This window comes from Microcaecilia unicolor, chromosome 9 (genome assembly GCF_901765095.1).
Source record: "Microcaecilia unicolor chromosome 9, aMicUni1.1, whole genome shotgun sequence".
In the NCBI taxonomy this organism is placed as follows: Eukaryota; Metazoa; Chordata; class Amphibia; order Gymnophiona; family Siphonopidae; genus Microcaecilia; species Microcaecilia unicolor.
Window position 1 is genome coordinate 32065722 of NC_044039.1, and position 12503 is coordinate 32078224.

The 12503-nt window shown below is 44.2% G+C and overlaps 1 protein-coding gene across 1 annotated transcript in view; it reads right to left on the reverse strand.

Annotated features, from left to right (window-relative positions):
* SLC17A8 (solute carrier family 17 member 8) overlaps positions 1 to 12503 on the reverse strand; it is a gene marked incomplete at its 5' end in the record, with an annotated part of 104168 nt that overhangs the window by 16994 nt on the left and 74671 nt on the right. Inside the window, 3 exons of the mRNA XM_030214893.1 lie at positions 3211 to 3350; positions 5657 to 5743; positions 11737 to 11824. Of these exons, the coding sequence (XP_030070753.1) occupies positions 3211 to 3350; positions 5657 to 5743; positions 11737 to 11824 (315 nt within the window). The remainder of the gene's footprint in view (positions 1 to 3210; positions 3351 to 5656; positions 5744 to 11736; positions 11825 to 12503) is intronic.

The window sequence follows — 12503 nt, forward strand, 5'->3', positions numbered from 1 at the left end:
CCCAGGCAAGTAAGAACGTTGGAGGTGAGAATTATTATATAGGATGAGTACTATAGGGAAGCACACTTTTAAGGGGAATACAGTCCCTGAAATTTATGTCCTTGTGGTTTATTCTCCTATATTTTACTTTAAATCAGTGTCTTAATACAGATACTGCACGTATCTGCCTCCCTTAGTAAAATTACTTTGAGGTCCTTTTACAAAGGCGCGGGAGGGCTAACACTTGGGTAGAGCACACCCAATCAGCACTACTGCCGGGGTAGTGCATGCACCTGGTGGTAATTTTGAGTTTGGTATGCACTGAATCCCACAGTAGAAAATAATTTTCTATTTTCTACCATGGGGGGTGTTCTAGGCGGTAACCAGCAGCGTTCCCACATTTACACACATTGAAAGGTTACCAAGTGGACAGCGCTTGAGCCCTTAGTGCTAGATCAATGGGTGGCAGTAAGGGCTCAGGCCATAAATAGGCACGCACTAGTTTTAATATTAGCACAGACCCATTTCCCGACCCATTAAAAAAAAAAAGCCTTTTTCCTAGCTGCGGTAAATAATGGCCCAGTGCACGCCTATAAGACGTGCCCACACTACTGCAGGCTACTTTTTATCGCAGCTTTATAAAAGGACCCCTTTGTTATGTGAGCAGCCCAGAAGCTTCAACGTAACTTTTGAGTATGTACACAATAAAACTCGACCCTGCTGTGAGAGTGGCTTGGGTGGGATTCCTATGTCCCCTTTCTGCTCCTTAGTCTGACAAAGGTTGGAGGGAATCATTGGAAACCCTGTTTTGAAGATCAAAGATTTTTCTTGCACAGGGGTTTCAGGAAAGCAAGTGCAGGGCAAAAGGAGAAAAATGGCTAGAAAGGAGATTGTCTGTGTTTGAAGTCCAGCAGAGAGCAACTTGTGAGAGCAGCCGTGGTACTAAACCTCTATTCTATCAACCAATAATTGTCTATAATCCGTGTTAATTGGTACTAATTTGCAGTTATATGTGTAACTCCCCTTGGTCGGTTTTCTATTAACTGAGCATGGGCAATCCATAATGCACAGCTGCAAAGGAGTGTGAACCTGAGAGGGGCATGGGCAGGTCAGAAGCATGCCTAGCACTTATGCAGACAGGTTATAGAATACTACAGTGGTGGAAATAAGTATTTGATCCCTTGCTGATTTTGTAAGTTTGCCCACTGACAAAGACATGAGCAGCCCATAATTGAAGGGTAGGTTATTGGTAACAGTGAGAGATAGCACATCACAAATTAAATCCGGAAAATAACATTGTGGAAAGTATATGAATTTATTTGCATTCTGCAGAGGGAAATAAGTATTTGATCCCCCACCAACCAGTAAGAGATCTGGCCCCTACAGACCAGGTAGATGCTCCAAATCAACTCGTTACCTGCATGACAGACAGCTGTCGGCAATGGTCACCTGTATGAAAGACAACTGTCCACAGACTCAGTGAATCAGTCAGACTCTAACCTCTACAAAATGGCCAAGAGCAAGGAGCTGTCTAAGGATGTCAGGGACAAGATCATACACCTGCACAAGGCTGGAATGGGCTACAAAACCATCAGTAAGACGCTGGGCGAGAAGGAGACAACTGTTGGTGCCATAGTAAGAAAATGGAAGAAGTACAAAATGACTGTCAATCGACAAAGATCTGGGGCTCCACGCAAAATCTCACCTCGTGGGGTATCCTTGATCATGAGGAAGGTTAGAAATCAGCCTACAACTACAAGGGGGGAACTTGTCAATGATCTCAAGGCAGCTGGGACCACTGTCACCACGAAAACCATTGGTAACACATTACGACATAACGGATTGCAATCCTGCAGTGTCCGCAAGGTCCCCCTGCTCCGGAAGGCACATGTGACGGCCCGTCTGAAGTTTGCCAGTGAACACCTGGATGATGCCGAGAGTGATTGGGAGAAGGTGCTGTGGTCAGATGAGACAAAAATTGAGCTCTTTGGCATGAACTCAACTCGCCGTGTTTGGAGAAAGAGAAATGCTGCCTATGACCCAAAGAACACCGTCCCCACTGTCAAGCATGGAGGTGGAAATGTTATGTTTTGGGGGTGTTTCTCTGCTAAGGGCACAGGACTACTTCACCGCATCAATGGGAGAATGGATGGGGCCATGTACCGTACAATTCTGAGTGACAACCTCCTTCCCTCCGCCAGGGCCTTAAAAATGGGTCGTGGCTGGGTCTTCCAGCACGACAATGACCCAAAACATACAGCCAAGGCAACAAAGGAGTGGCTCAGGAAGAAGCACATTAGGGTCATGGAGTGGCCTAGCCAGTCACCAGACCTTAATCCCATTGAAAACTTATGGAGGGAGCTGAAGCTGCGAGTTGCCAAGCGACAGCCCAGAACTCTTAATGATTTAGAGATGATCTGCAAAGAGGAGTGGACCAAAATTCCTCCTGACATGTGTGCAAACCTCATCATCAACTACAGAAGACGTCTGACCGCTGTGCTTGCCAACAAGGGTTTTGCCACCAAGTATTAGGTCTTGTTTGCCAGAGGGATTAAATACTTATTTCCCTCTGCAGAATGCAAATAAATTCATATACTTTCCACAATGTGATTTTCCGGATTTAATTTGTGATGTGCTATCTCTCACTGTTACCAATAACCTACCCTTCAATTATGGGCTGCTCATGTCTTTGTCAGTGGGCAAACTTACAAAATCAGCAAGGGATCAAATACTTATTTCCACCACTGTATCAGTTACCCTAATAACCGTCTCGTTCTTCCCAGTCCTAAGAATGTTCACTATGAATCCACTTGAAATACTCCTTTTTTTCTTTCTTTCCCCGGCTACCTGGAACTCACTTCCCATTCATCTCAGCAGTGACCCCTTAATATCTGAACAGCCCTTAATAACTGAGCAGCTATTCAGACTGTATAGTGAATTTTTTCAAGGGTGCCTGTGTTGCCTGCTGAAGAAGAGGGTATAAGAAAAAAAGGCCACAAGGGTTGAGTCTTGAAAGCTACCTTTCCCCCTGCCCAATGTAGCTTCAAGGGTCAAGGGTGTGGAGTGCCATCCTCTAGCCACTTCAAACTGGGCTCTACCCCAAGAGCCCCCGAAGACTACAAATCATTTTATCTATAGCCTTTACAACCTTATAAAAAAAGACTTGTTACTAGTCACAAGGTGTCAAATGAAAATATGTTCTCCATGTATTGAAAATTAAGTTTTACATACGCCAGCAGCGACAAGGTTGGCTCCCTCTCCTATACTCGTTTCAATATATGTTCGTTCTTCTGTTGTAATGGTTGGATGCACAGCGGGGCTCTCATAGGCCTGTAGCAGCCAGAAAATATACCACAGCATCCCAAAGATTCCTGTTACAATGAAAAATATCTCACGTCAACACAACAAAGTTCAAGAATTGTAGAGGGTGACACAAATGACAACCAGCCGTAGGGATGGATCAAAGCTCACTCTTTGTGACTGGTGCTTTCAATAAAGAGTGAACTTTGATCCTTCCCTACGGCTGGTCATTATTTTGTGTCATCCTGTACTCTTCTTGGACAATGAAAAACACGTCTTGTTTGGCTAATTCCTTGAAACGTTTTTCCTTCCTAATGTTTTTTCAATATTTTACTTAAATGGCAAACACACTAACATCACTTATAAACATACATACAAAACACTGACACATACACAGACACTTATCTGAGATTCTTTCTTGTCATGGCAGCAGGACAAGCAAAAAAATTTTTTCAATAAATTGTTAAAATCCAGTTTTTTTTAATCCAAATATCAGGTTTTGTTTCTGAGGAGACAGCAGAGTTTAATGTTTGTGGAAAAGTCCTCTTCATTAGACCTTCTGCCCATCATAAATTTAATTAATCATGATGCCAACGTGCTGATCCATATCACAAACCCAGGCTGGCGTTCAGTTGATATATGCTGATCACTGTGGTTCTTTTGTTCTGATTTCATAAGTGATTTCATTAATACTTTATTTGTACCATGCTCTGATTGCTTTGGCATGAAGTGCATTATAAATTTTTGAAATAAAATGAAAATAAATAAATGAGGCGTGAATAACTGAAGCTTAGAAGGTGATGCCAAACAGATGAGGCTGCAACCACAGTAAAACTTTTAGGGAACCAGCTCCACAAGAAAATGATACATTTGTTTAGTTTGTTGTTTAAAACCTACCTTAAAAAATACAATGGTTTAGATCCCCAGCTGGGACTGTCCTCCGAACTGCATCTGCAGAAAAGTATTCCTTACCCAGCAAGATGACTACTGCACAACCTGATTCAGGGGCCCTTTTACAAAGCCGCAGGAGGGTTAACGCATGGGTAGCATGCACCAAATCGGCACTACCGCCGGAGTAGCGCATGTGCCTGGTAGTAATTTCAAGTTTGGTGCATGCCGAATCCCGCGGTAGAAAATATTTTTCTATTTTCTACCATGGGGAGCATTTACGGCGGTAACTGGACGCGCGGCCACATTGGTGCATGCGGCGTGTTTACTACATGGGTAGCACATGAGCCCTTACCGCTAGGTCAATGGCTGGTGGTAAGGGCTCAGGTCATAAATAGGCGCACGCTAGTTTTAATTTTTTTGCACACCCATTTCCCGGCCCATTAAAAAATGGCCTTCTTCCCAGCCGTGGTAAAAAGTGGCCCAGCGCGAGCCAAAAAGGCGAGCCCACACTACCACAGGCCACTTTTTGCTGAGGCTTTGTAAAAGGACCCCTCAACCCTCAAATCCTCAAACAGATCTTGCCCTAGTGCGATCGACATGCTCCTTTCTAGTGGTCGTTGGATCACAAATGAACATCACCCAGACTGAATATGGATGTCCTCAAGCCAAGCCATTTTTTTATATGTATATAATGATTGTGTATACATTCCTTTTGAAAATTGGTGCAAAGGCAACAGGCATGGACTCTGCAGCAACTGTACAACACTACCATAGCCCTTAGGGATGAAGGGGGGCACCTAGATGTGGGTACAGTGGGTTTTGGAGGACTCCCATTTACCACCACAAGTGTAACAGATGGGGGGGGGGGGGATGGGCTTGGGTCCGCCTGCCTGAAGTGCACTGCAGTACCCACTAAAAACTGCTCCAGGGACCTGCATAGTGCTGTGATGGAGCTGGGTATGACATTTGAGGCTGGCATAGAGGCTGGCAAAAAAATGTGTTTTAATTTTTTTGTGTGTGTGGGAGGGGGTTGGTGACCACTGGGGGACTAAGGGGAAGTGATCCCCGATTCCCACCGGTGGTCATCTGGTCAGTTTGGGCACCTTTTCAAGGCTTGGTCATGTGCTAGGCACTAACCTGCAATATTCAGCAGAGATAACCAGTTATCGCCCACTGAATATTAGCAATTAGGTGCTGATAAGCTATTTAACTAGTTAGTGACCGTGCCTGGCCGGTTAAAAATTAGCTTTGAATATTGGGGGGGGGGGGGGGGGGATGGGGTTATCACCATTGCTACTTATACCTGAAAAAGTTATAGCAGGAAGTGTGCAAAGTCATGAGATTGATCTGTCAGCTGCAGAGGATTTGGGCCCATATCCCAGAATTTTTCCTAATTTGTGGGCTCAGTACTGCATCCACTAGATGAAAGAGTCGAACTGTTTAACAACAGAAGTCACCAAATAACACAGTTCATAAATAAACTCACCATAAATGTAAAAGACTGAAGGCCAGCCAATATACTGTACCAATACCCCTGCCAGTGGCATGGCGATCACTGCCCCAGCATAAGAACCTAAAGGCAAAACAAGTTAGAAAGAACAGGAGATATTCATTCCAGCGTCTCATAGAATAATGGTCCATTTTATTTATTGAATACTTTTATATCCTCCTAGTCCAAAAAGTTCATTTGTTCAGAGTGGGTAACAATAAAACATATGAGATAAGGACATGTGGAACTTTCTCCTGATACAACTTAAGCAAAACAGGGAACCCGTGTCGTGACATTTAGTTTCTTCACTTCGCTAGTTCACTCATTTGCACCAACAGCAAGACGTCAAGATAGCAGAGCACCTTATTATCCCACTGAAACAGACACACTAATTAGGCCTTCAATAACCATAAATCCCTCCTCTTCAGGGGCATAATCTTGGATTTTGCCAGTTTCAATTTATATCCCAATACCACCCCAAACATATTTAAGATGCCGAAGAAAGCAGGAAGTAAGTTATTCAGGTCTGCTATATATTACAACACATTGTCTGCATACAAAGCAATTCATTGCTCTACTGCCTTCATTTAAGATGCAGAGAGTTCCAAATCAGACCCCAAGAGGATCAATGAAAAGGGCAACTAAGAGCAGAGAAAGTGAACAACTTTGAGGCATCTCAACAAAGAAAAGCTATCAGAATCCATCTCATTCCCCTTTCCTTCTCCGGCATCCCACCACCTATATGTGGTATATGTTCGGCACCAAAACACAGTGCATGCGTGAAAAATAGCAGAAAGGACAGATTAAAAATAGGTAAGTGGGACATTTTGTCGGGGAGTGGCTAATATGTTGGGCCATTTTGTCAGGGGCTAATATGTCGGGGGCCATTATGTGATTGGGCTGTTCGGTTAGTTTTTTTTGTATGTTTTTTTTTGGTCTGGGATCTTTTGTCTTGAGACTTTTTTGATAGGGCTATTTTGACTCGGTACTGGTTGGTCACAAAACTGAACATCTCTTCTACGGAAATAAGTCTTAAGAATCCTAATTTTTTTCCTGTTCAATTAAAAGAGTAACCAAGAGGGTAGCCCTAGTAGGAATTTCATCCTGAGAGCTTTCCAAAAAGGCTGTCAAATCTAAGGAATCTATATTATTGGCTGCCCCACCTTGGCCTCCTTCAGCTGTTCCAGCTAGAGGTACAGAAGCATAACGACAATCAGAAAAAATCATATCCTCCACTTTATCAAACGTCTACATAATAATATCTCAGGAGATAGGAGGTGAAACAAAGGAAAATGTAATCTACGTATAGTCTTAGCACACAATTGATTCTCAAGAAATTCTAACTGCCTACGTAAGACCATGTTATATGTGTCTGACAAAAGCTGACTGCAAATTACTACCTAAAGAATGAGTCTGAGACAGTTTGTAGTCCATGAAATTTTAGTGTCCAAATCAACAAATTTGTCTACTGTCTGCTGAGAAAAGAAACATAATTGTGGAATTGTAGATTTAGTCCTAGCTACAAACTTCCAAATGTCTTTCAGAGTAATCTCTTGCTGATGTTCTTCCACCCTTGTTAAATTAGGGCAAACCACAGCTGTCGGTATCTAGAAGAAGATGTTGGGATACTGTAGAAGAAGGTCCCATTGAATCAGTAGATATCAGACCTTGGGGAGTAACACCAACTTGGGAAGATGTCCCCCCCCCCCCCCCCCCCCGAGTGAAAAAAGTTGGAGTTTAATGAAACCCATACTCAAAGAGGCACCAGAAGCAGATGACTCCTCAAAAACAGAAGAAGATGCTTTGGGGCCGACATTCAGGCCATGGGAGTTAGCCCGGCTAACTCCAGCAGTCACCACTAAACCCAGATATTCAATGGCAGGCCATTTCCAGTGACTGACATTCAATATCTGGTTTATTTTTAGCCAGTTAGAATATAACCAGCTAAGTCGATATTCTGACTTAGCCGGTTATCTTCTAACCGGCCAAAGATATCCCACAAATTCACGCAAACAAATTGGTCACTACGGTGGGGCTGAAAATTGGTGGAGAGCCGGTTATGTAGGCCAATATAACCGGCTAGCTGCTAACCGGTGATATTCAGAGGGAGATGGCCAGCTATCCCCTGCTGAATATTGCCGGATACCCAGTTATGGGGATTTAATTGGCCAGGTGTCGATCTTGGCCAGGTAAATGCTTTTGAATCTCAGGGGGTTTGGGTTGCACATGTCTATCCATAGGACTTTTTAAAGTTAAGGGTACTAGCACTTCCAAATTAAAAGGTTCTATAACAGAGACTGCATTTAACATAAAAATATGACTGTGTGATATTCACATTGGAAAAGAATTTGTATGGAAATAAGGGAAACATTTTGCATGCAAATAAGATGATAAACACTGTTGCATGTGAATAAGATAAAATATTTTTTGCATGTGAATGAGTTCAATATTATAGCTTTTTAAATATCCAAGTGCTATGACAAATGAGACTGCCAGTGCACAATAGAAGTGATGCTGAAACAATCTCATAATATACATCAGCACTTTCACAAAAAAAATTTGTAAATTCTTTGTATTTCAGGGATTTATTTTCATTGAGGCCGGTATTCAGTACATGTAACCAATTAGTGACACTGAATACCTCCACTAACCAGTCATCCTCAAGCCAGCTAGATTAGGGGTGGGCTGGGGGCAGAGATAGGGGGCAGCAGAAACTTAGCAAAGATGTTCAGTCCATTAACTGACTAAGTAACCGCATAAAGAAGTCCTATTACCAAGTCACGCTAAAAAGTGACCGGCGCTAGTGTCAGCGAATGGGCTATCCATGCGCTGTGCCCACTTTTAGTGTAGTGGTAAAATGGCCGCCTTTCCATATTTTTTTGTAATGGCCATGTGCTAAGTTCCCAATTAGCGCATGGACATTACCGCGGGAGCCCTGACTACCACCTCTTTAGCAGGGGGTACGGGCTCCCACGGTATTCCTGCACAGGGCATGTCTATTCTCTGCCCTCAATAAAAAAGATATTTTTTAATGTGGGAGTAGCATGCACTGATGGCCAAATTACCACGCCTCAGCGCGTCTCAAAACAGTGCTCTACCGTGGCTTAGTTAAAGGGCCTCAAAGTTAGAACAGCAAAACAGTTGTCCTAACTTTATGCACTGAGATAACCGGCACTGGTCTGAATAATGGCCAGTGCAAAGTTAACTTAAAGGTCAGTAGAGATACCTGGATACTCAATGCCGGGAACAACACAGGGATTAGGTCAGCCCATGCTGGAAGGGACTTTCAAGCCACTTACCACCATGAGCTGATCATTCCCTCACTATTTGTTAACTTACAAATACAAACAATGGGTTCAATATTCAGCCAATGGTAATCAGGGTTTTGCTGACCACTGCCACCGGTGCTAAATCTGGAAATTCAATTCCGGGCCCTGTCCGGGCACCAGCACTGAGTGGGCCTTTTACAAAGTTGTGCTAAATGTTAGAGGCGCCCATATATTCCTATGGACATCTCTAGCGTTTTGTGCATGCTAAATACTCTACCGCACCTTTGTAAAAGACCATAGGCGCCCGGTATCGGAGGCTTGGGGAGGCTTAGTCGAAGATCGGATCCTGATGACGACGATGACGACGCTCGTCCCAACTGCCCGCCCTCTTTCCCCCAAGATCCGTTTCCTTTTTTTAAAAATTTACCTTCAGTCCGGCAGCGCAGCAACAGACAGCATCAGTGAAAGTGCTCCCAGTAAAAGCGCTTCTCTTTGCTCAGTGCCCCGCCTTCTTCTGACGTCATGACGTCAGAAGAAGGCGGGGCACTGAGCGAAGAGAAGCGCTTTTACTGGGAGCGCTTTCACTGATGCTGTCTGTCGCTGCGCTGCCGGACTGGAGGTAAATTTGAAAGAAAAAAAAAGTAAAGGGATCTTGGGGGGAGAAGAGGGTGGGCAGTTGGGGCAGGGGAGAGAGGAGAATGGATGGGATGGCAGGGCTCAGGGAAAGAGGGGAATTGCTGAATATGGGTGAATGGAGGGGGGCAGGGGAGACAGGAGCATGGGTGGGCATGGATGGGAGGACTGAACATAGAGGAGAGGGGAGGGAAGAGAGATGACGGAGATGAGATGAGGGAAAAGGAAAAGAGAAGAAAAACTGCACATGGATGGAGAAAATAGGCAGAAGCTGGATCCACTGGACAGTCAAGTCTGCGGAGGACCCAGCTTTTACTTATGGATATAGAGCAAGAAATGAAGAAGAAAGGCGGAAAGTAAAGAAATAAATGGAAAGGAAGCCCTGGAAATGGAGTTAAGAGGACAGATAGCAGCAGAATCGGATACTGGGCCAGCATGATCAGAAAAACAAAGTCACCAGACAACAAAGGTAAAAAAGATAATTTTATTTTCATTATAGTGTTTGGAATATGTCCACTTTGAGAATCAGGTGCTCAACATTAAAAGTTTATATTTCTTTATTTACCGTATTTTTCGGACTATAAGACGCACTTTTTTCCCCAAAAATTTGGGAGGAAAATGGGGGGTGCGTCTTATAGTCCGAAGGTAGCGTTTTTTGACCTCCGTTCCGTACTTACAGGATTCCATGTTCCCTGGTGGTCTAGTGACGTCGGGGCAGGAAAGAGCCCCCTCTTTCCTGCCCATCGCGCTGCTCTCCGTGCTTCTCAATGCTTTCCGACGGTCTCGGCGAGATTCAAAATGGCCGCCGAGAATCTCGGCGGCCATTTTGAATATCACCGAGACCGTCGGAAAGCATTGAGAAGCACGGAGAGCAGCGCGATGGGCAGGAAAGAGGGGGCTCTTTCCTGCCCCGACGTCACTAGACCACCAGGGAACACGGAATCCTGTAAGTACGTGACGGAGGTCCAAAACCCGGACAAGACGCACCGGAGCACCTAGGTTTTAGAGGAGGGAAAGAGGAAAAATTTTTTTTTCCTATTTCCCTCCTCTAAAACCTAGGTGCGTCTTATGGTCCGGTGCGTCTTATAGTCCGAAAAATACGGTAGTTATTTATGGCATTTTATCCCACATTAAACATGAATTAGGGTGTTTTGTAGCTGTACATGAGAATTGTGATATTGTGATCCCTTGTTTCATATTGTTGACGGTCTGCATTTTCCGTATGGGTGGTATATTGGTGTATTAAGTTCTGCCCAGTGTAATATGTATGGTACAGTAAGGTTCTGAGTGTGTTTTTGCACAAAGTTGTGCATAGTGTTTTGCAGTTGAGCGATTGTGGTTAGTACATGCTTTGAGCAACCACTTTATTCTTTGACATATGATACATATCTAATATCTAAATTTAATAAAAGATATTAATTGTGACTTTTATTTTTATTTTTTTTCTGTGTGTTATCAGACAATTATGGATTTAAGCTCCACCCCTGGCCCACCCCTAACCCTGCCCCCTTTAGCCTCCCCAAACAGTTGGGCCACCGACCGCCTATGTAAAAGACCCCCTACATTTCTGGGTTTGTGGAGCTGGCTAACACATAGTCAGTTACGTACGATATTCAGCGCTTAGAGGCCCTTTTACTAAGCCTGCGGTAGGCTCTACGCGCGTGCGGCGTGCGCCCAAATGAGACTACCGTCAGGCCAGCACACCCTCCTGGTGGTAATTTCAGATTTGGCACATGTCCATAATGCGTGGAGGAATTATTTATTTATTTCCTCTTACGTGTGTCGGTTCCGGCGGTAATCGGCACTCGGTGCACGCCAACCGGCCACTCGTGTAGAGCATGAGCCTTTATTGCTAGATCAATTGGTGGCATTAAGGGCTCAGGCCGGTTTTGGGCGCGCTGGTTTCATTTTTAACGCAGGCCTTTTCCTGTCCCGTTTTTTTTTTTTAAGCCCTTTTTGTAGATACAGTAAAAAATGGCCTGACGCGCACCCAATACATGCACCTACACTACCAAAGGCCATTTTTTACCATGGCTTAGTAAAAGGACCCCCAGTTTCTAAGCTGAGTTGGAGTGTTAAAATGTTGCTATATTATGCTTAGACAACCACTGCGCACATTTTTTTAAACATTGGATATAAATAAGATATATGACATGCTTTCTGCAGGGCACTTACCACAAAAAGATGTGGTGACTAGTCTGCTTCTTTCCAGTGGTGGGGCCCACTTGCTCCACATACCATGGCAGGCTGGATAGGTGACACCCTGGTAAATATGTTTCACATCATTACTTGGTTTAGTACCATTTCATTTGCTTCCATAGAGTCTCCACGCCTGTGTCTGACTGCAATTTCTGTCATTTGCTTTTAACTTTCTCAGGAAGGCTGAAGAGCAGTAGAGGACTTTAATCCATTACTAATTTTAATCATAGGCTCAAAAGATGGAACATTATCGTCACACACAGCAGATCAGTGCATTATTAGGTCTGGTTCAGTTCAGTTTTCTTGCTGTACAAGAGGTAGCATTCCGAATTCAGAGCTTGCTATAAGGGACTCAGACTTATTCCAATATATTCAAGAATAAAACACAGCAAGAGTGAAATGGGATTATTTAGTATATATAGTTTTTCATCTTTTTACAGCAGTGATTCTCAACCCAGTCCTGGAGACACCTCCAGCCACTCTAGTGTTCAAGGTATCCCCAAACAATGTCCATGAGATTTGCATTTCATGCAGATAAAGGGCAATTCTATAAATGGTGCCCAGGGATGCTGAGAGACACAGCCAGGCCCAGGGCAGGACCACTAACCGCCTCCCCCCGCCTGGGCTGCCGCCACACCGAACTATGCCCTGCTCCCCCCAGTCAGACCACACCCTACATTCAGGCCCCCCTCATCCCTGCTGCCCCCACCCCCCCACACACACACATTCGGGCTGCCCTCGCC